The 22,779-nt window shown below is 35.3% G+C and overlaps 3 protein-coding genes across 3 annotated transcripts; all 3 read left to right on the top strand.

Annotated features, from left to right (window-relative positions):
- The first annotated feature begins 4,322 nt into the window (after window positions 1-4,322).
- LOC105052976 (uncharacterized) lies at window positions 4,323-11,939 on the top strand. Its single transcript, XM_073244953.1, has 5 exons — window positions 4,323-4,817; window positions 8,492-8,528; window positions 8,634-8,870; window positions 8,975-9,022; window positions 11,210-11,939. The coding sequence occupies exons 1-5, from the start codon at window positions 4,516-4,518 to the stop codon at window positions 11,687-11,689; spliced, it is 1,104 nt and encodes a 367-aa protein (XP_073101054.1). The 5' UTR covers window positions 4,323-4,515; the 3' UTR covers window positions 11,690-11,939.
- Window positions 11,940-13,316: 1,377 nt separating this feature from the next.
- LOC140852035 (uncharacterized) lies at window positions 13,317-16,586 on the top strand. The gene is made up of 2 exons (XM_073244696.1): window positions 13,317-13,533; window positions 16,304-16,586. The coding sequence occupies exons 1-2, from the start codon at window positions 13,429-13,431 to the stop codon at window positions 16,388-16,390; spliced, it is 192 nt and encodes a 63-aa protein (XP_073100797.1). The 5' UTR covers window positions 13,317-13,428; the 3' UTR covers window positions 16,391-16,586.
- Window positions 16,587-16,742: 156 nt separating this feature from the next.
- LOC105052979 (vignain) lies at window positions 16,743-21,548 on the top strand. The gene is given in 5 exon segments (XM_073244695.1): window positions 16,743-19,507; window positions 19,510-19,650; window positions 19,784-20,019; window positions 20,351-20,491; window positions 21,113-21,548. Coding segments are annotated over 5 exon segments (1,074 nt in total). The 5' UTR covers window positions 16,743-19,209; the 3' UTR covers window positions 21,371-21,548.
- The last annotated feature ends 1,231 nt before the right edge of the window (window positions 21,549-22,779 follow it).

Here is a 22,779-nt window from a genome sequence, read left to right as displayed (position 1 = left end):
TATTCGAGTCTTAGTTGTGCGATTTGGTGTCCCCCTTGCCAGTTCGCCAAGGGCAAGACTACTTTCTTGGAGGGCGGCAGGGTGGATGTTCTCTTATCTATCTTGGATTTGAGAATTTTTGATTTCTCTCTCTAGTTCATTTGGTTCGCAGAAAAAAAATTTTTACAAAAAATAATTTTTTAAAAATAAAATTTTGATATATTTGATTAACTATAAAGCAGTAATTTAATAACTTATATTTAATTAAGTATCTATTTTTTCAAAAAAAATTATATAAAATATATATTATACCCTTAGTAGCTACAAGATCATATTTTTTTACTCCTAAATTTTATATAAATATTAATATAATATTTATATTAATATAAATATATTATAATATAATATTAGACTATAATTTATTATATTAATATAATACTAATATATATTAATATAATATTAATATTTTAATATAATAAATTTGTTAGTATAAATATAAATATTATATTATATTAATATTAATAGAAATATTATATTAATATTAATATTAAAATATAATAAATATTATAATATTAATATTATATTCATATAAATATTAGGATAATAGTAATATAATATTATATCACTATTCAGTATTTCATCCTAACCATCTATTGATATTTTACAAAATCTTAACCATTGATCTAAAGGGGTATTTTGGAAAAAAATAAAGTAACACCACTTTCCATCTCATAGAAACATTGAAAAGTGCCAAAATTCATCTTCCTCATGGGTTTTCATTTCTCATAAAATGTGGGAAGTAATTTTTCATAAGGAAAATATTTTCACTCTCTCCTCTTAAAACTCTAATCAAATAAGAGACTCTCTATCTATTTTTCAGAAAATATCTCTTCCTTCCTCTACTTTCCGTCAATCAAATGAGTCTCAAGAATGAATCTTTTTCTAGTGCTAATTTTTGAAGTGGAAGAAAGGCACTTTGTTAAGGTAAGGAAGGTCACATCTGAAAATAAATAGACAGTCTTTGACTTGAAAACAATATTTTTTTTTTATTTTGATTTTCTTACTTGAAAACAGAATGAATAGTGAGACATCCACTCTTTCTTTAAAGTGGCAAAATTTCAACCATGAGATCTAGCCCTTGCCAATTGAGAATACTTACTGTAAGATTTAGCGGCTTCATCCTTTATTGCAACTTAGATTGCACGATCAAGATCAAAATATCCATCTGTTCAGTGGCTAGTTGGTGTATGTGATTTGTTGAGTAAGTCAAATAGTCATGATCACACAGGTCTGCCGAAGAACTTTCCCCCAAATTTGTTAAACCAAAGAAAGATGCTTCCCCTCCTCTTTGTCCTAGGAGGGATATAATGGTGTATGGTATTATATAGTGGTGAAATTGTTAATATTTGCTTCTAAGGTGGCCATCCCACCATGCCGTGCACCATGTGATAGTATACAGTATCAGTTACATGGTGGTGAACCAAGATAAGCATTTGATGAATGATGCCCACCCAAACAAATGCCAATGATTGGCATAATATACCATCACATGGTACATGTGGTATACGATTAGGTATAATTTCTACATGAATAGACCCACAAAGATCTCTAACAATAGGAGGCTTGCAACCAGACTCATAACTAGACTCTATAAATGGATTTAAAAAAAAAATATCGCATAATAAATATGATGGAGGGATCCAAAAATGAAATGAAAAGAAAAGAATTATGATGATAAAATGGTTAGAAAATATAAAGAACTAGAAATAAATTTTCAGCTTTACTTTCAACTTAAAAGCAGCTCTCCGAATGAGTGTTATGTAAAAGTAGCTACCCATTCCAAACATAAGTTAAAAGTAATTATTCATTTTAAATAAAATTATCCTTATATCTTTATATCCTTTAAAATACTATAATATTATATTATTATAATGCAATATTTTTTTATAATAAGGTAGTATTACATTATATCAATATAGTATTTCTTTATAATAATGCAGTGTTGCTTTATTGTATTATATTATATTAGTGTAGCATTGCTTTATAATAAGCTTTATTATATTATATTAATGTAGTATTCCTCTACAATAAGGTAGTATTACATTATCATAATATAGTATTTCTTTATTGTAGTATTATTTTATAATAATATAGTATTGCTTTATAATAATACAGTATAACTTTATAATAGTATAGTATTGCTTTTATTATAGGGTGGTATTATTTTATAATAGTATAGTATTACTCTATAATAGTGTGATGTTGCTTTATAATTGCAAAGGTAATTGAATCATTTTACTCCATTTGGATAATTGCTTTTAAGTTATGTTTCAAATAAGAAGAAATTTTTTTTTTTGAAACTTAAGTAGATAATTACTTTTAAGTTTAGACTTAATCAGATATTTCTCATTAATTTTTCTTAAAAAATATTTATCATATCAATAATAATATTTTATTTACTAATAAAATGACCGTTCGGAGGTGATTTCTACTTCACCACTGAACACAATGCATTGTGGACATCAAGAATCGGTCGCAGACCATGATTTATAAAGCATTACAAGGCAACAATCAGGTTTGATAAAAATTATTCTCACAACTCTATATTAATCTTGGACACAGTGGAGCATGATCTCAAACCATCATTTGAGCCCTATAAGGCTATAACAGTGGTTGGTCTATCATATAAACTATTTCAAAGTTCAAATGAGATGAATTACTTTATTTGCCAGCAGCTTTCACAGCAAGCAAGCTACTAGGATATGTGAAACAAAAGCACACCTACATTACAAGATAAATTTAATTCTTGGTAAAGTTTACATATATTACTGTGAGGATTCAGAAAGTTTGGCTTGAATTATGACTCTATCTAATAGACCACGACATATCCTCGTAAATCCAGCACAAAATTCCAACTCATCTACGCCCACCACATACTATTTTGGTGGGTGTATATATATATTGTTTATATTATACCCAGCCATCTGTCAAGAGCTGGGGGTGGCGGTCCAATTGCTTCCATTGCTTCGCCTTGGATTTACGGAAAAGATCATAGCAGTACATGTGCTCTGCACCACCAAACTTCACATCTGCCAATCTCTGTGGGACCTCATTCACAGCCACCATCCAGGTGCATCTTGGTCCCATGCACCAAACTCGTATCATTATCTAATGCTAGCAGTGGATTTAATAGACGCGACCCCTGCATCGAAGGATATGGCATCCACATTTAATTATTTAGTCAAGAAAAAGAAGAAGCACTGCACATAAACACATACCAACTTTGTTGTTACAAATTCAGCATTACTTACTAACCAAGTTCTTAGATATCAACGAGGCAATCCGGCTCTTACATACAAAATCGTGAATACCTTTGATTGATCAAAAGTTTAGATTTTGATACTTTTTTTTTTTTGGTAACAATAGATTTTGTTACTTCACTAACATGATACGATCCCCCAGCTGCCACCGGGTAAGTTTGATCTTTTCACAGTTTCATAATTACTCCCGTTCTTCTTATCTGATTCTAACTTTCAAAAAAAAAAAAAAAAAAAACAAGAATTTAATATTAAAAAATTCAAGAATTTAACATTAAAAAATAAGAGAAGTGGACTCTTAAATTTAACTATTTAGAAGTTGTCACGTGCTCATTTTCTTAAGCCATAGGTTGGCGTATGTTTGTCAAATACAAAAATAGCCTCTATTGCAGGTCTCATATATACATACATAAATAGTAAATACAGCACTGTGATTGATAACCAATTAAATATTAAAAAAATATTAAAATTAAAATTACTCCAGTCATTTTCATAGAGAAGTGGAAAAAAAAAATCCTAATAATCTTTCTCTTTTTTGTATAAGAAAAAATCAAATAAGAAAACAATAAATGAACTCAAAATGATTATAATTTTTATCTTTTTTTGATTACCATTTAACAATCACATCCATTAGTTATATTGAAATAGTAGATCACGACATTGATATTTAAACTCTCATCTCTATCTTTGTTAAACGGAAGAAAGCTATATCCTTTCCAAAATTTAAGATTAATAAAAGAATTTAAAATTAACCAAACTCTTCTTCCCTAATTCTACCGTTGAAAAAGATTTTTTTTTTTCTTCTAAAATCTATCAAAATAAAGTTTTTAAATTATCTTCTTTAGTTACCATTTAACTCATCCAAAATTCTTTTCGATTGGAGCTAAGCTTCTACATCGATGAATTTAAAAATATAAATCAATATATATTATTCTCAAAATAAAATATATTTTTTATTGTTGCATGTGGATTGCATGTACGGATTCAGAACGCTAATAGCCTAATACATACCCTGAAGTTAATGGATTCACCGAGGATTTAGTCAATAAATTAGGAAAATCTAGAACCCGATCTTTTCGCCAGTTCCCCATTCCGTAGTCTGTTCTCAAATCCAATACCTCCTTCCACCTGCACAACGATAGCTCGGAGTATCGAGGGAGAAGAGAGGAGGGAGCAAAAAGGAGAGATTTTTTTTTTCGTTTTTTTGGCGGGAGCGGGAATGGGAGGGGTGGCGTCGTCGGTGGCGGCGAAGTTTGCATTCTTCCCGCCAAGCCCGCCGACGTACGAGGTGGTGACGGACTCCGAGACCGGGCTGGTGACGCTGAGCCGCTTCCCTCACCGAGAGAACGTGGAGGTGCTCCGCCTGCCCACCCGCCGGGGGATGGAGATCGTCGCCGTCTACATCCGCTACCCCATGGCTTCTTCCACTCTTCTCTACTCCCATGGCAATGCCGCCGATATCGGCCAGATGTACGAGCTCTTCCTCGAGCTCAGCTTCCACCTCCGCATCAATCTCCTTGGGTATTCGTTCTCCTTTCTTTCGCTTCTTTCTATTCTTTCTTGTTTGGGTGCTGGGTTTTGTTGGAATTGAAGAATTTGCGGTCGAGATACCAACATTTGGTTTAATTTGGAGTTTTTGAGCTTGGATTGTTAATGAATTATATTTTAAGAGCAGCTGTTACTCACTTTCTGTGGTACGTTTCCGTAAAAGAGCTATCTTGGTAGGTGGTTTTGATGCTGGTTCGCAGAAAGGACGGAGCTTCATGTAGTATTAATGACTTTTTCATGGAGTTTCGATTTCCCTTTTTTTTTTTTAATTCTCTTTTTTTGTTATAGTTCTGAAATAAAGTTGATATTTTTAATATGATGAAGTCAAAACTTCGTTTTCTTCAATGAACAATTTGGATTTGTAGCCAGAATGTGATCTCAAGGAAAGCTTTGCTTATTTTATATAGCTTCTTATGGGGCCTCTGATTGTTTGGTTTATGTAATTTGCCAAAATAATACCTTTCAATTTGTAGATATCACGATTTCTGGGAGATTAGCTTTCTTGCACTGATCTTACGCTACAACTTGCTGTTATTTTAGTGTTTAATTGCTTTTGTTCACATCTAAGATTTATTGGGAGGTGATAATGTTCTTTGAAAGATTGCTAGAGCGTATGATTTTTGCTGTGCTTGGTTTTGTTGTTTCAGTGAAAATTTACTCTTGAGAAGGTCTCTTCAATGATTGCTTCTATATACCTCCTTCCTGTATTAACATTCCATTACCTGTCGTTCTGTTGTTAAACAGGTATGAAGTTTCTGATTTTTGGCTTGTATAAGGTTTTCTTTGTCTTCATGCTTCTTCTGGTTTGTGGGTTTGATGGATACCGATGTTTCTTCTCAGGCAAATGTTTCTTTTGGTGATTTAGATCTCTGATTGTATTTAAGCTTTTGAAAATATCGATGCAGACAAGGTTTTCATTGGTCCTTTAATTACCTTCTTGTTTGGATTTCTAAATCTTTTCTGCAAAAGAAGCTTCCTGAAAGAAACTGAAGCGCTGGTATGCTGGTGAGTCTTAGGAGAAATTGATCTAAATTTGAGATCGTTTCACGACTGAGCTTCTGTTAGTCATATTCAAAGTTCGAAAATTTTGTCTCACTGTTCCTTAAATCTTTGGTTTAATTACTTGTTTTAGTTATGATTTCTTATTCTTGTATTGTGAACCAGAATTGATTAATGTGAACATATATATTTCTTTTCTCCTTGCCTTCTTAGATGGATGGCTTTATTTGTCCATAGGCTTAAAGAGGATGTCATTGAAATATTCGGCTGTCCCTTCATTTCCTTTTGTTGCCATTTTCAGGTTATCAAAATGATATTACTGGGTATATTTTTGTTTGTTGGCTCTAGGAGGATGCTAATGAAATGTTCAACTTTACCGTTGTTGCTGTTTGTCATCATTTTCTTGACGTTAAAAGGATGAAGAACCTACTCTTTTATGTAATCATGTCAGGCATAAGAGTTCTAATCATTTGGTCATCTAATCCTCTGAGACCAGATTCTTTAAGATGCTTGCTTTGCGAAGAGCATGAAACAATCAATCAGGATAGTCTGTGGGACAAGGCTTGCTGTCTTGGATTTGTGGCTCAGCTAATATGTTTGCAAAAGACTGAGATCAACCTAGTTTATTTTATGTACCAAAGACATGCTTTTTGTGATAAATATTTGTTCTGACAATTTGTAGGAAACAAGCAAAAATTATAATATAACCTTTGGTGTTGTCAGATTTAAGTGGAATAGTAACAGTGTTGACTAATAATTTGGCAATCAAGTCTGCTATTTTAACCATCAACCTCATGTATGACAATCAAATGGCATATAACTTGATCTGTAAATTAAGTGAACTATTGGCAAATTTCATTTCTGTCTCTTGTCACTTGTTTCCTGCATCAGTGCTCATATCAATGCCAACAAAATAACCTTTTCTTTTAGCAAATTTCCCGTATCATGTATCCTTTTGGTGTAAGTGTTGCTTGTCTCTCTTATTATTGGGTTTTGTAGCATCATGTCTTTATACAAATAAAGGTGTCAGTTTTATAAACTTTATCGGTCAGTGTAAATTTTTGGGGGAAAAGGTGGATGCCACTTAATTCTCTCTCACTCCATCATCTTAAGCATCTCTAGACTGCTACCTAAATCAACCAATAAAAATAATATGGTGTGATTTAGGAAGGCACCCTCTTTGGTCATCTCCACTTTTTTATTTTTTTGAAACTTGTCCTACTTTTCCTGGATTAACTGATAAAAAACCAGATATTTTTAACTAAGAGTACTATCAATTTAGTGAACTTGGCTATATATTGGTGTGCAGCAAAAAAGCAAGATGGACAAAAACAACTCATAGTGAACCAGAAGATTTTGGATTGGTGTCGCACATTAAGTAGAAGTTTTTGGTGGAAAAGTTTAAACTAAGTGATTTATAAGCATGCGATTTACGGATATAAGGTCAAATCATAAAGAAGATTAGGCAAGGTGCTAAAAAGTTTGAATGGTCATATTTGTATATAACATGGATGGCAGTTGTTGGAGAAGAATATCAATTTCATAACTTTTATTGATGTAATATTGCCCTTGACAGGAACAAAGGGGGATGAATAATTCACAAATCTGATATATATGGGATAAGGTGTCACGCTCCACATCAACCATTGACCCAACAACTTGTTTTGGACCTTAAACCACGCGGCCCAAAAATGCCTAAGCCCAGTTGTTGGTAGTAGCCCATGTAAGTTGTTATATACTCCACTTAAATCCCTACACAACCGATGTGGGACTATCACATAAGGCTTGTTAAATTGCAAGAGAAAAAGAATACACGGTAAACGTGTGCATATATCTCTAATTCTTAGGTGTTGTGGATCTGAATTGTACTCTGTGGCAACGGATATAAATTGCTAAGTTTATCAAAGGTGGTTATCTTTGTATAATTCATTTTGGTGCTAGGTTGTTTTACTGGAAGGCAAACTAGACAAAGAATTAATCTTAAAGAATATGAACCCTTATTAAAAAAATGAATATTAAATTATTGGATATATATGTCTTTTTTTTTTTTTTTGGTGAAGAAAAGGTATGGTGGGGATGCCAAGGTTTAAGCTTTTGAACCCTGGACCTCTCACACAAGAGGTGGAATACAACTAGCTCAGCTAATGTTGGTTGGCTGGATATAGAATTCTGGTAAGTACTTGTAACTTCAAGAAAGTCTAATATCTAGGTATGGATAGCATGGAAAAGTTTGGCTTCTTTTATAGGCATACCTGCTTGTCTAGATTATGCAATTATTTGCATAGAAAGTATGCCTAAACTGTATTTATCTAGCTTCAGCATAATCAGGTCAGGCTGCAGGCAGAGAGGTGTTCTGCCTGAATCCTGCATTAAGCTTTTGCAGCTTAAGTATAAATGGGAGTGTGAGTGGGAAAGAGGTATGTGGCAAATCCTTCATATTGGTAAGTAAAGTAGAGACATAAAGCAATAACACTATTCTGACAAAATCCTAGTGTAGGTTTTTTGCAGCTTAAGTGTGAGCTTCAGCAGGAAACTGGCCTCTGGTGAACCCCTCATCAAAAGGAACTCTTGAAACAAAATATTACATAGATAAACTTGTTGTGAAGTTCTTTCATCCCAGTATTCATATTGACCATTTATACTTGCAGGTATGATTATTCTGGATATGGGCAATCATCTGGAAAGGTTTGTTGCAGTTTTTCTTATCATATGCTTTCTCTCAATTTATTGGTCTGTATAAATTAATCAATATGAAAATATTTGTGAAACTAATTCGTTCCTTTTCCTTAGCCAAGTGAGCAAAACACTTATGCTGATATTGAAGCTGCTTATAAGTGCCTTGAAGATAATTATGGCGCAAAGGAGGAAGACATTATCCTTTATGGACAGTCTGTTGGAAGTGGACCAACTTTGGATCTGGCAGCACGTCTACCACACTTACGAGCAGTTGTTTTACATAGTCCTATACTTTCTGGACTAAGAGTCTTGTATTCTATAAAGCGGACATACTGGTTTGATATTTACAAGGTTAATACTTCTTTTCTTGAATTTTGCATGACTTTCTGTTGTTGGACACTTTTCCAATTTTATCTGCTCTTGAATAACTCTATTTTGCTCCATTTCTTGACCAGAATATTGACAAAATTCCATTGGTCAACTGTCCTGTACTAGTAATTCATGTAAGTATCCCTTCTTGCAATCCATGATTATTTGAGAGGAATCGAATCCACAAGTTTAGGCATGTAAATTGATAAATCTCTCATTATTAGTTAACATACATGTTTTTTCTATTTTTCCCTGCCTACTAATTTTCACTTACATCACAAGCAAATTATAGCTTCCTAGGCATAAAAGCTACTAAAGAAAGTATCAAACAATTTGAAATATTATTTAACTTCACATAATTATATGTTTTTAGCTTTTATTTTCTTTCTTTTTTTTACTTGTATTTGTGTGAAAGGAAAACTATGGAAACATAATGTAAGCTCCTTAACCTGGTCTTCTGGCCATCAAGAGGGAGATCGAGTTGTCTGATATTATGCATTGATATTTAAATGTTCGAAGTTTGTTGAGCATTGTGTTTTGAATTAATCGATCAAGTCCTAGAAATGATGTCTTTTTATCTATGTGAAGGAACCCATTTACAAACACACCAAACAGTCATGTAACCCTAACAATAGAAAAATATTCAAAGGAAAATAGGAAGTACAAGACAATGCATCCAAATTAAGTGGAAATTATGGAATACCTACGAGATAATCCATCCATTAAAATGTTACAAATTATGAAGCACAAACCAGAATTATCAAGCTCATGAGATCTGTCTGAACGCTGAAGTATGGCTACCTTTTCATGCATGAAACTACCCATGAAACATGATTTGCATCACACCACCAACATGAGGTCACAAGTACATATTTAGGGACAAAAGCTATCTTCTTAAATGAGTATAAATCTGGTAACTATCTCTTTGTTTGTATAGATCCAATCAATCTAGACTAGACTAAAAACTTTGTTTAAACTTAAGGTGTAGCCTGTAGTAATTAGATTTGGCTGAGGCTTCAAATCTCACATACACCCCTATACTATCGACATACCAATACATTAAGATATGTGGCCTGCCACCTCTATTAAATTATAGTTATTGGATGATACCCGCATTACAGGGTTGATGTGGTCAAGATTTTAAATTCCATGAGAAAGAGGTGTCCCGATATCTCCATAGAATGGGACATCCCGTTGTCCCGTCCCGTCCCGATAGCCATTCCGGTAGATATCCTCCATCTCTCTCATTTTCTTTGCTTTCTTTGTTTTTTCCTTTTCTTCCTTCTTTTCTTTTTTTTTGTTCTATCTTCCTTTCTTTTCTTTTTTTCTTTCTTTTTGTCATCCCTTCTTTCCTTTTTTTTTTTCTTCTTTCTCTTTCCTTCTTCCTTCTTTTCTTCCTTTCTTTTTCTTCTCCCTCCCCTTCTTTCCTTTGTTTTTCTTCTCCTTCTTTCCTTTCATTTTTTCCTTTTTTTCATCTTCTTTTCTTTCTTCCCTCTTTCTTCTTCTTTCTTTGTATGGATAGGTTTTGGACTCCCAACCCCATTCCGGTCCCGGTCCCATTTTCTCATAGGAACAGGACTGGACGAGATGGCCCGAATGCCCCTCATCCTGTCAGAACGTAAAATCTTAGATGTGGTATAGCATGGTCAAGATTTGAACCTTATATGTGGCCAGAGTAAACCTAAAATAGGTCTTGAGCTAGCCATGGTCATCAAGATGAATAGATCAGACTTGGACACTTTGGGGCAACATGGGTCAAATACGGATCAAGCTGTAGCTGGAATCAAGCAAATCCACTCACATCCATTTGCGAATTCAAAAGAAGCATGCTCATGTCATTAATTCTGTGCTTTCTGATGAGTATAGAATATGACATTCATTATCTTTGGTACTTTTTGGAAATAGGACACATTATTTATGCTCCTTTCTTCCTCATATGGAGCATTTTATTCTTGACAATGTATGATGACTTGCAAGCATTGTCCAACTTCCTGCAATTTTCATATTTAACCCTTTTGGTTTTGTTATTGGTCATAAGATATGTCATACATTGTGTGTAAAAGGAAATCATTTACTTTTCCTTCAACCTGCTAATCATGTGAATATCTTCATATGTGCTCTGACTTGTGAATGCTTATGACTTGCTCTGTTTGAAGTTACTGTTGGATTAGCAAATTGTAATTTCATGAAAGCTTCTGACTGGCATGGAGCCTTACATGAGATTGATTATCACCTCCATTTTATTCTTTCTCCGGATTCTGTACAACAACATTTTTGTGCAGCAAAATGTTTACCTGCATGTCTCCACTATATTTTTCCAGGGAACATCAGATGATGTTGTGGACTGCTCTCATAGTAAGCAGCTTTGGAGCCTGTGCAAGGAGAAGTATGAACCACTATGGCTTAAAGGAGGAAACCACTGTGACTTGGAACTCTTTCCTGAGTATATTGCACATCTTAAGAAGTTTGTATCTACAGTTGAGAAATCACCTTCCAAAAGGAATACTCTAAAGAAAAGCACAGATAATTTTGAACTGTCCAGAAGGAGCACTGACTGTTTCGAAGCATCAAGGAACAGCACTAATCAGAGAGAAAAACCAAGGCATAGCACAGAGAAGCTGAGAAGCAAAGATCGCATGTCTTCAAACATTGAAAAGTTGGAGAAGTTAAAGTTGTCATTCAACCTTACCGAGAAGTCCAGAAGGAGCTTGGATTGCCTCCAGAAGTCTCGGAAGAAGACTGATCAGCTAGAGAGCACCCGGAAGAGTGTTGACCGGCTGGACAGAGTACAAGCTGCATAATCTTTGGCTTCATGTAAATTTCATGATCTTGGTTATGTAGTTTATATGCGCATTTTACATGTTATCCTAATCACGTAATTTCTCCATTTTACACCAATCCTGTAATCTGTCTATGGAAATTAGTTAAATAATGGGTGGAAGCAAATAAATCTCGATGTATTAGACAATTTTTTTCTGTTTATTGTTTGATGAGATTAATAGACTTGGTTCAAATAATCAATGTAAAGTCTGGTCAGCTTGATCTTTGTATTTCTTTTGCGCATTTGTTTATGTTTTGACTGGCAATGTATTGATTTTGTTTGAGTTTAGAAGACGAAGTCGGCTTCCTCAATTAGTAAAGTTTTGTTATTTATTTATATACACTAATCATGAGCCAATGTTAATTAAAGTTTATTAACAATTAGGTTGTCTTTCCCTAATTTTTTTCTGATATAGTTTGCTATTATCAGATGGATTCATAAAATCGTGGAACTCATGAGAAATTTGAAGTGTCTGCTCTTATAAGTTAGCTTTACTGTCAAGTAGACAGTCCCCAAACCAAGATGAATGGTAACAGAAGATGCTATAAGAGCTCAGGTAACAAGATGTAAACATATCTACCAAAAAAAAAAAAAACAAAACAAGATGCAAACATGAGTTGTAAGGTTCATCAAATTTGAAGGCACTGAGCAATCTTTTCTTCCACCAAAGAGTGCCCTGGGGGGCACAAAAGAAGCAAAAATTGGCAGAGCAAGCTATTTTGATTTCACAAGAACTAAACTCCATGATTATTTCTCCTTCCAAATGATGTAATGGTGGTGATATTGCTAAGATATTAACCAAAAAAGAGAGGGAAGGAGATAGAAAAGAGGACACTAATTTGGGTTGGAGAGGTGGATGGGAGGATCATACCTCTACCTTCCATTCCAAGGGCGAAAATGCATATGATAATATTCAACTAGATTCATTTTTATATTCAAATATATACAAATATAAGTATCTAACTAATATCCGCATATATCATACTCATCAAAGAAAAACGAACATGAATACAAAAAGATAACTATTCGGTCCATATCTAAATATCCAATTTATTTATAATTTTAAATATAATTTTATCTAATTTTATATAATATTTATTAATTTAATTTATTTTTTATTTAATAATATTTTTGATTTGATCATAAAATTTAATTATCTAATTTATATTCATATTTATATCTATAATTCCACTATCTAACTTGTATCTATTACTATTTGTATTTGTTTAAAATAGAACTGGATATGAATTTTTACATCCAACGAAGATATCTATATTGGTAAAAAATAAATAAACATAAGTAGTAGGGGTGCAAGTGGATCGGATTGGACTGGATCATGAGTCACTTCGATCCGATCTAATTCTTTGATCAGATCTTGATATTAGATCTAGATTCAATCCAATAAAAAATTAAACCAGATTTATGATTAAATTTTTTTGGATCCAAATATTTCGGATGTATGATCGGATCGGGTCAGCATAATATTTGGATCCCACCCGATACTGGTCAGATCAGACTTTGTGGATCTGAACCGCAGGTTTTGGGTCGGATCTGGAACCGGACGACGGGATTTCTTTCTCCACCGCCACACCGTAAGGTATTGCCGTCGGCACGCGGCGGGCTCTCTTTGAGGCAATTAATAAGACGCCTTCGAGTCAACTGCAAGGAAAGAAAGGAAGAGAGAGAAGCGAAGCGAAGAGAGCGAGATCGATTCTGACGATGGTGAAGGTGGCGACGTATTTCGCGATGGCGTTCGGGGCCTTCGTCTTCTGGCAGTCCATGGACAAGCTTCATGTCTGGATCGCCCTCCACCAGGACGAGAAGGTCTCTCTCTACCGTTATCTTTCTGATCTCTCTTTGGTGTATTAGGGTTTTAATTGTTTCAAACAAGTTGTAGATTTTTTTTGCATTGAAACCCCTATGCGTTGATTATCTGCAAATTGATATATTGATCTTCTGCCATTTTTGGTTTCTTTCTTATGATTGCTAATTTGCAGGGTGTCAAAGTGATTAGGAAAACAATTGTCTGGTAATATATCTGCAGACTAGTGAAGATGCACCAATTTGTGGCTGGTTCTGAGTTTTTGAGAGGTTTTGAATCTGGCGAGATCCAGAGACTTGGATGGTATTTTTAATAGGAATTAGTTGAATGGGAATGGAGTTGGTTTAGGCAAGTCAGCCATCGAAGTTTTCTTTTCTCTAGAGCAATTATAGGAAATTTTAAATTCATAAACTAGGATATTCTTGGATTTGTGGATCTGTGTGAAGCTTGTGATTGAAACCTTAAAGAAGTTATCTGGTGGGAAATAATCTGAATGACCTATATGTGGATAAAGCTAAAGTCGCATAAGAAGGAGAAAATAGCATTAAGAGTTAGTCATGAAGCTTCTGTAAAGTTCCTAGTGGTAGTGACCAGGAATCTGCCCAGGGTTTTATCTTTAAGTTCTTATATGATGTAGTAATATCCCAATAGAAACTCCCATGGAAAACCTAGATTTGAGAAAATATTTCAATTTTCATTTTCTCAATATTCTGCTGAAGGTTTTGGTGATAAAGAATTCAAGCATGTCTTAAAGGCAACATATAACTGTAGGTCCAAAGAGATTGAAGAAGAGAGTGAAAGAAATGACTCATATGTTTTATTTTTAAGTTTTGTATGGCTTTTCAGGGACTTCATGCTTTTATACCCCTAGATCTAATCTAGTTTAATTTTGATTTAATTCAACCAAACCAATAAAGAACATCAGCCCAAACTTAAGATAATGGAAAAAAATCATTTTATGTCCCTATGTTTGTTCATCTCTATTAATTTTGGATATTGAAATGAGACCCCTTGGTGCACCTAACTTTGCAAGGGATATTTTACTATTTCTCCATATAGTCCTCATGGCAATCTTCTTGCTTCATTTTTCCCTTCCAGTTCTTGTGTTATGTTGTTAATGTTTCAAGCTAGTCACTGGAAGTTCATGTCATATGGCTTTTGCCTTATGCTGTGAAAGCTTCTCCTTCAGTTCATGTTGGTCACTATCATTGAAAATCTGAGGTTATTGAATAATTTATCCCTTCAGTGTTAGATTGCTGATCTTTGAAATTTTCTATGGTGACATCCTTGACCTAAACTCTTCAGAATACCTAAATCTGAAGCAGTCATTATATATGATTTCCCTAATATTTATCAAAAATTTTCAACAATGAGCAACACAATTCCTTGAGGCAACATATCATCCTTGAGTGGCAAAAGATTGGCCAAAATGTAAGAAGATAGAAGAGAGAGTGGAAAAAGAAGAAGATAAAACTTCTTCCTTTTTTTTTTTTTTTTGCATGATTGTTACATGACTCCTATTTGTAACTGTAAAAGACCTAAACTTAGTCTATTGCACGGATATAACTTAGGTTTCATGGATTCAGGTGTGGGTTTCAGGTGCAGATGCATCTAGGGGATTGAGTCCATCATGTCCTCAAAGCTTATTTTAGAACACAGGAAGTTGACCGAAAATTGATCTAAAAGTTGGATGTTGTTATGCCAACACACTAGATGCCATCAAGTATGCACTAGATGCACATCATGCCTTGTTTTCCACACATTCATACATGTTGTATACGGGCTTGGTCTTGTTTTATACGCAATTGTGCTATGTTTTATATATAGCTACAAAATTAAATTCAAATGGCCATCAGATGAGGACTTTTTGAATACAATTTTTATTCAATAGGCCCTCGTCACTAATTGTTAGAAAACCAGACATCTATTATTATTTTGCCCATCTAATTGACTAGAAAATCAGGGATCAAATCATTCATCAGATAGATTGATCTGTCTCTGATTCAGAACACTGCTTTGAATATTTTACTTTCGTACTTATGGAGTAAAATTAAGTATAAAACTGAACTTGTCACTTTAGCTAATTCTTTAGCTCTGTTAATGGTTACCAAATAATCAACTTTAGCATCTAGTAGAAAATAATGGAAGTTGGTTGAATGTTTCCAACCTTCATCTAAATTAACATGTATTGCATACCCATCAATAAAAAGAATGTATAAGTGAAGAGTTGAATAATAAGTAATATCACAGCACAACCTTTTAATTGATTTTGGATCGGACTGTTAGTCTGCTGCCTAAGAACTTCAAATTATTACATTTCTGTGGTACATATTGGTTGTTGTTTGTTATTTGGAAAATCAATCAGTCCGAAGCATGGTTCTTTGAATGTTGCAAATACCCCCTACTATCTGCTTAGGGGAACATGATTTATGCTTTATAAGCTTAAACCTTTATGAACATGTTCCTGATAAGAGGGGAATACATTCTAAAAATAATAAGATCACCCCAAGGCTTAATTTGTGATTCATAACTTTAGAATCAACAATAATACACCTAGTTTTCCAAAATTTAATGAGATGAATGTGCATTTCTACATGAAGATACACGAACCTGTTTTTATATCAGATGGGTGTCCGAAGACTGGTCATGGCTACATGTTTAAAGCAAAAAATTTGTTTCCTTCAATGTTTTGGATGATTTGTAAATGGGTGTTAAGAATGTGGTTTCTTGCTGTTCCAAGTGGTGAATCTAAATTTGCTCATATTCTGTCAGAAAGAGAGGCTGGAGAGAGAAATGGAGATCAAGCGGATCAGAGATGAACTACTGGCTCAAGCAAAAGAGAAGGATTCATATGCATAATCTTTTCATAACGTGAACTCGAGTCTACAAATATTTTTGTTTTCACTCTTTTCTGTTGTAATGCTTGATGCCGAGCTGGTTGCTGTCAAATGCTTCAAGCTCAGGGATATGATTTTTCTGCATTCTGATGATCAATTCTCTGAGAATATTTTATGAAATAACAATTTGATACTGCTGATGACTCCTGCTTTGTTCATATGACTGATTTTGCATTACAGTGTTATGACCTGACAATTAACATATCTACGTGGAGAATGTTTTTCTGGGGAAGAACAGGGAATTTCTTGCAAGAAAGGATAGCGCATGACAGATTATCCATTGCCACCATAAGGACTTCCCATAATCAAAATTAATAATATAACTGGTACATGTTCGTGGTTACAATAAATAGTTTGTTCTAGTCAGTGTTTATCAAATGTGCATACTATAATCAGGTTCTGTCGACCCCAACCAGGCAAACTGCTTTGATATAAACTTTACTTGGGAAGTAGGTAACCAGCTGCATGTTGATCTCTGAAAAATAGGTGAAGTGATATGTCTGGTTGCAAAGTAAGGTAGCCTGGAATAAATGCATTAAATTACTCTTGATCCACTTTACTCCGAAGTCAACTCTTCTTCTGTACAGGATGGAATATATTACTGTGGGTTATCTTCAAATTGCAACTTTTTCTCAAAATGCCTTACTTTTGGAATAGAGTGGCTCAGGAAAGTGTTTGGCAGGTATAAGCGGGTTGAAATAATCTTCTTCCACTGTAACCCCAAACCTAATGTAGCCCCAGTATTATTTGAATTAGTGTATGATTCCTAGGAGAAAAATATTGTTAAGTCATATTCAGTTAATAATCTGTCTAGAGATGAAAATGGTATGTGTGCATGTGTTCATGCATATGTGTCTAGTATAACATATGCGTCTATGTATGTTGAACTGAATTCTTCCGGTGTTCAAGCAGCACACCAAGCTAGGAAAATATTTTCATTCATATTTAGTTGCACGATCTGTTGAGATATGAAAAATGATGGAAACATCAATTTATATGCTTAGATGATTCAAGGAGATGTACCTTCTGTTTCAAGTTGGCTGGCAGATTAGCTGTAAGTTTTTATAGATGATAAGTTGGCATTTTTCAGTTGAAAGATCTGTTTGAAATGATTATTTTGCTCTTTCAGTATCTACATATAAGCACCTTGATTTATCTGTGTGGCTGTAACACTCTACAAAATTCTCAGCTACATGCTTTTGTTCCTTGTCCCATTTCATGATCACTGTACCATTGAAATATATGTCCCTTATTGTTTGATCTCATTGTCATACTAAAAAAAGTACGATTTCCAATTTTATTGCACTTCTTCTTCTTTTCTAAATTATGTAGATTACAGTGTCAAGTACAGATTTATATACTAATGTTTCTGAGTTCATTTTTATGTTAAACAATTTGAACATGGTTGAACAAATTGAATGCTTATAGTTGCAGCATCTTTGCCTTCAAATTCTTTTTGAGATATGATGACTAGTCCGGTTCTCCAATCACCCCAGACCTATTATTCATAGCATATGAGAAGTTGCATTCAGAGCTGGGTAAACATCTGGCAGTCTCAAGAATGAGCCTTTTTTGCCCCTTAAATTTGAACATATGGATGAAATGCATGCTGAATATCAGGATCTGCATTTTTTTTTTTAAGCTGTTTTCCGGGAATACATTTTGACTCGGTTAAGGTCATTTTTTTTATTGAAAAAAAAAAAATACAAGGTGTCATTTTCACAAACGACTATAGTCTAGGGTGTTATTTTTATTTATTTACTTACTAGGAGAGGCTATTTCTCATCCATCACACTGTACCCATCTAATTCGGTAGGTCTGATCCAGCCACCATACTTATCTAATAAATAAAAAAGAATCCAAAGAATGTGAAATTCCTTGTAAACAGAGATTATCAGGTGTTTGATACACAGTTATTCTGCTATTCTGATCGGCGGTACCGTCATCACTATTGTAAAACCTTTTTTTTTTTTTTTTTTTATAAAAAAGGAACACTATGACATGAATCATGTGAACTTTCTTGTAAACAGAGATTTGAAGAACAGGACCCACCATCTCTTCTTGGATTCTTTAGGATGGTAACTTAGGAAAACAGCATCCTTGGACATGTTAGCCGACCGAAATCCGTGCTTGTCACTGGCTTCAGGATAGAGCGAGAAGCGCGCACGCTTCGGCTTGGTTTTGGATGGATGGGACATCAGAAGGAATATTAATATTGGAAAAAGGAGTAATGAGTCATATCTTAGAGCCACTCATTGATGGAAAGGGGAAAAAGGCTAACGATAGGATGTCCTGAGCCTTCTCGTCTCCTGAGATACCTTACTTATCCCATATTTAACTACACCTGTGTGTTCTGTCCAATGAGTTGCTAAGAAGGCTCAGTTAGAAGGGATCATAAGGGATCATGGAGCCAAGCTCAAGTCCGCTGGGTTTGGTGGTACATATACCGTTATCCTTTTATAAAGCCTAAAGAGCGACCCACTTGAAGCCTAAGGCGCCACTTTGCCTAGCTACCTTGGCTAGCTGAAACAAACCTTGTTTCTTGCAAATATCTATCCCTTGTCATTCTTGCCGACCTCATAATTATATCATGCCAACGTTTTTTAGTTTCGATGGTTGTTCCCGAGAAGCAACTTGGATAATTCCTCCTAACCCCATTGCTTCCCACTAAAGGGTCCTTTCCCTCTATATAAACCTCATACCAATCCTCTTGATCTCCATACTCCAAATCCTCCTTTTTTTTCTATTTCCCTTCCACTTCTCAACCATTGACAAATTAAAATGGCGAAGGCCTTGTTGTTTGGGGTGCTAGTTGCACTAGCTTTTGCATTGGCTCATAGCATTCCATTCGACGAGAAGGACCTCAGAACTGAAGAGAGCCTATGGAACTTGTACGTGAGGTGGCGAGGCTACCACACCGTGTCCCGGGACCTCGACGAGAAGCACAAGCGATTCAATGTGTTCCAGGAGAACGTCAAGTTCATCCATGAGTTCAACAAGAAGGATGCACCCTACAAGCTTGCTCTCAACAAGTTTGGTGACATGACCAACCAAGAATTCCGAAGCTGGTATGCGGGTTCCAAGTGCAACACCACAGGATGCGCCGCCGGAGCCCTCGTGGCGCCGGACGTTTCATGCATGAGAACGTTCATGCCCTCCCTGCATTGGTTGATTGGAGGCAGAAGGGTGCAGTCACCGCCGTCAAGGATCAAGGCCAATGCGGTGCATCACTGTTTCCTATATACCTATGAATCATATCATTATATATACAGAGACTGATAGATAGATAGATTATTTATGTTAGACATGCAGCTAGCATGATGGAATTATTTGCTTGTTTATGTTCATAATTTAGGGAGCTGCTGGGCATTTTCGACGGTGGTTGCTGTGGAGGGTATAAATCAGATCAAGACGAAGAAGCTGATTTCCTTGTCAGAGCAAGAGCTTATTGATTGTGACAATGAGGACAATAATGGATGCAATGGAGGATTAATGGATTATGCATTTGAATTCATTGCGAAAAATGGTGGTATAACAACAGAGGCTGCGTATCCTTACAAGGCAGACGATGGAAGATGCGATGTTTCCAAGGTAATTGAGAATTACATTTCTAGATGGCTATTCTTATGAGATAAATAAGATCCATATTAGATAAATAAATATACACCAATATTGTGGAGAAAGTATTCTTATGAGTTATCTATTTCAGCTTTCCAAAATAATTTATGATGTTTTCCTATACCCTTTTGAGATTTTCGTACAATATGTTTCAGAAATTAATGATTGAAGTCCAAGTGAAATGTTAATGGGGCTTTCATGGATCAAGCAACGTAATATGTCATGAGATCATTCATTTGGTCCACCTAACCTAAAATGCAATTGTTCTCTTTTAGAAATTCTTAGGAAGAGGGTTGTTTTGCAGGAGAATTCTCCGGTAATGACGATCGACGGACATGAAAATGTCCCTGCCAACGATGAGGAAGCTCTTATGAAAGCTGTGGCTAGTCAGCCAGTGTCTGTTGCTATTGAAGCAAGTGGTTTGGATTTCCAATTCTATTCTGAGGTTTGTGTTCAAGTGGTTCGCCTCCCTCTCTCTCTCTCTCTCTCTCTCTCTCTCTCTCTCCCCTCTTCTCTCTCTATATATATTTATATACATAGATATATATAGAACCTATAACAAGTCCATGTACATAGTGAATCTTATTGTGGAGAGAGAGTGGACTTTTTAATTTCACATCGGCTGTTCAGTCAGGTCACCTCATCTTATAAGGCATCGAAACCTTCTAGCCTCTTGAGGTGCTTTTTGGCCAGCAAAACGGCCCACAGAGATAAAACTGTGCGGGGACCCCTTGGGGATGCTCAAAGCGGATAATACCTCACAGACGGATGAAACCGTCTTACGCCTGACATGGACTATGGACGCGTCCTGAGAGCCGGTCTGACCTTATTAGCCTGGTTGACCAGACCGCAACACTGGTGGCCTTGTGGAGGGGGAGCGGACTTTTTAGTCCGCCTCTTGTGAGGCTCCTTTTGACCTGTAAAGTGGCTCATGGGGATAAAGCTGTGCGGTATAAGTCTAGCTGGCCGGACCGCAACAAACCTTAATGTTAAAACCTCGAATCTATGCTTTACATTGGCAAAAGATTTCTATGCTTCTAAGTGACATGCTGTAATTTGATGGCAGGGTGTTTTCACTGGCAGTTGTGGCACAGAATTAGACCATGGCGTCGCGATCGTGGGGTATGGGACAACAAATGAAGGAACTAAGTACTGGATTGTGAAGAACTCATGGGGATCAGGGTGGGGAGAGAGTGGCTACATCAGAATGGAGCGTGGCATCCAGGACAGGCATGGGAAATGTGGTATTGCAATGGAGGCTTCATATCCAATCAAGACATCCCCTAATCCTTCCAGGAAGTCAGTCGCCAAGGATGAACTCTAAGATGATAGTGGCACAGGGAATACACATGGAAAGATACTCTATTTCAGATTTATTTGTTTTATATTTTATGTATTATATATCATAGTAGTGTGAACGAATATTTGCTTAAAAAGAAGGGGAAAAAAGAAATACTATGAATGAATGAATTTATGCACCACATTATAAGAATTTCGTTGTATAATTGTTTTAATTAAAAGAATTAAAGGTAATTTCTCTAATCCCAGGAATGTAGATTTTGCTGTTCAGCTCAAAGTTCTAGTGTAAGATCATGTATTATCAGCAAATTTTATGCAAGGAATGCCAGGAAAATGGTGAACTCAAATTATCCAATGCTTTCCCACCATGTTGTTTTGGGGCCTTTTCCAATATTTATGATATATATAACATGAGAAGCACAGTTTATGGTGCAATCAAGGCATAATTCTGGTGCCTGGTCCTTGGGGATTTATGAGCTCTTGCTTTCAGTCTCTTAGCAGCTTCTAGGCAATAGAATTTAGGTCATGCTATATTAGACCAAGTTACCAACTTATCATGTGAAAAAAGTGTAATAACTAGCCGAAGCTTACGTGAAGAGCAACGAGTTGATATACATGTAGGATATATGATAATTAGTTGACTAATAAGTACAGCTCTAATATGCTGTTTATCTTTGAAACAAATTTTGGGGGATTGAATTGATTCATAACTTCTAAGTACTTCAACATTCAAAAGGATTATCAACATTTACCATGGCTTGGGGCCGGGCTTGAAACAAAAGTAAACTTAAATATTTTCGAAGGAATTTTTGAGTAAGCTTAAATTTTTGGATGTTGCAGATCATACGTATATTAATAATGTTAACAACTCGTCTATAATCTATGCAACGTGTTATCATGATGGTAGTAAGAGGGAAGAAAATAATCTTCGGTGGTAGAGAAAGTCTGACCATGGCATCACTCCAAAGGCTAATATAATACCTGGCTTCAACAAAGCTACTCATAACATTGGGCCATATAACCAGGCCTGTGACATAAGCCCTAATTGGTATTTTGCTGGTTTAGGGTGTGATTGACCATGAACCTTATTATTGTGTGGGCCCAGAAGAGCTCTTGCCAGACCATTCCCCGATATCTCCTCTTTCTTGACCCTTGCAAGGCTTGGTGTCAAGCGCCAGCAGCCCGAAATGGGATCCTCTGCGATGCGACTTTTGCCCCATGAAGTATGGTACTACATTGAGCAGCAACATTCTGCTGTCTCCTTTATCATTAAAAAAAAAAAAAATAGTACTATTATATTGCATTAATAGTACCTCACCGCATTGTATGAATGAGCGAAAAGAATCTGTATATGATGTGAATGATACGATGGTAAGAGTGAAAATGATATGGATATTATTCATCCGATCCATTTCATATTCGAATCAATTTGGA

Source organism: Elaeis guineensis, chromosome 10 (assembly GCF_000442705.2).
Source record: "Elaeis guineensis isolate ETL-2024a chromosome 10, EG11, whole genome shotgun sequence".
NCBI classification, from domain to species: Eukaryota; Viridiplantae; Streptophyta; class Magnoliopsida; order Arecales; family Arecaceae; genus Elaeis; species Elaeis guineensis.
The sequence above is the reverse complement of the archived record's forward strand: the minus strand, read 5'-3'. Positions and strand labels throughout refer to the sequence as shown.

Bases quoted from the DNA above. Each gene is read 5' to 3' on its own strand.
- LOC105052976 (XM_073244953.1), top strand. From the start codon at position 4,516: ATGGGAGGGGTGGCGTCGTCGGTGGCGGCGAAGTTTGCATTCTTCCCG. The intron at 4,818-8,491 runs GTATTCGTTCTC...TTATACTTGCAG, and splicing joins CTCCGCATCAATCTCCTTGG to GTATGATTATTCTGGATATG. The intron at 8,871-8,974 runs GTTAATACTTCT...TTTCTTGACCAG, and splicing joins ACTGGTTTGATATTTACAAG to AATATTGACAAAATTCCATT.
- LOC140852035 (XM_073244696.1), top strand. From the start codon at position 13,429: ATGGTGAAGGTGGCGACGTATTTCGCGATGGCGTTCGGGGCCTTCGTC. The intron at 13,534-16,303 runs GTCTCTCTCTAC...ATATTCTGTCAG, and splicing joins CCCTCCACCAGGACGAGAAG to AAAGAGAGGCTGGAGAGAGA.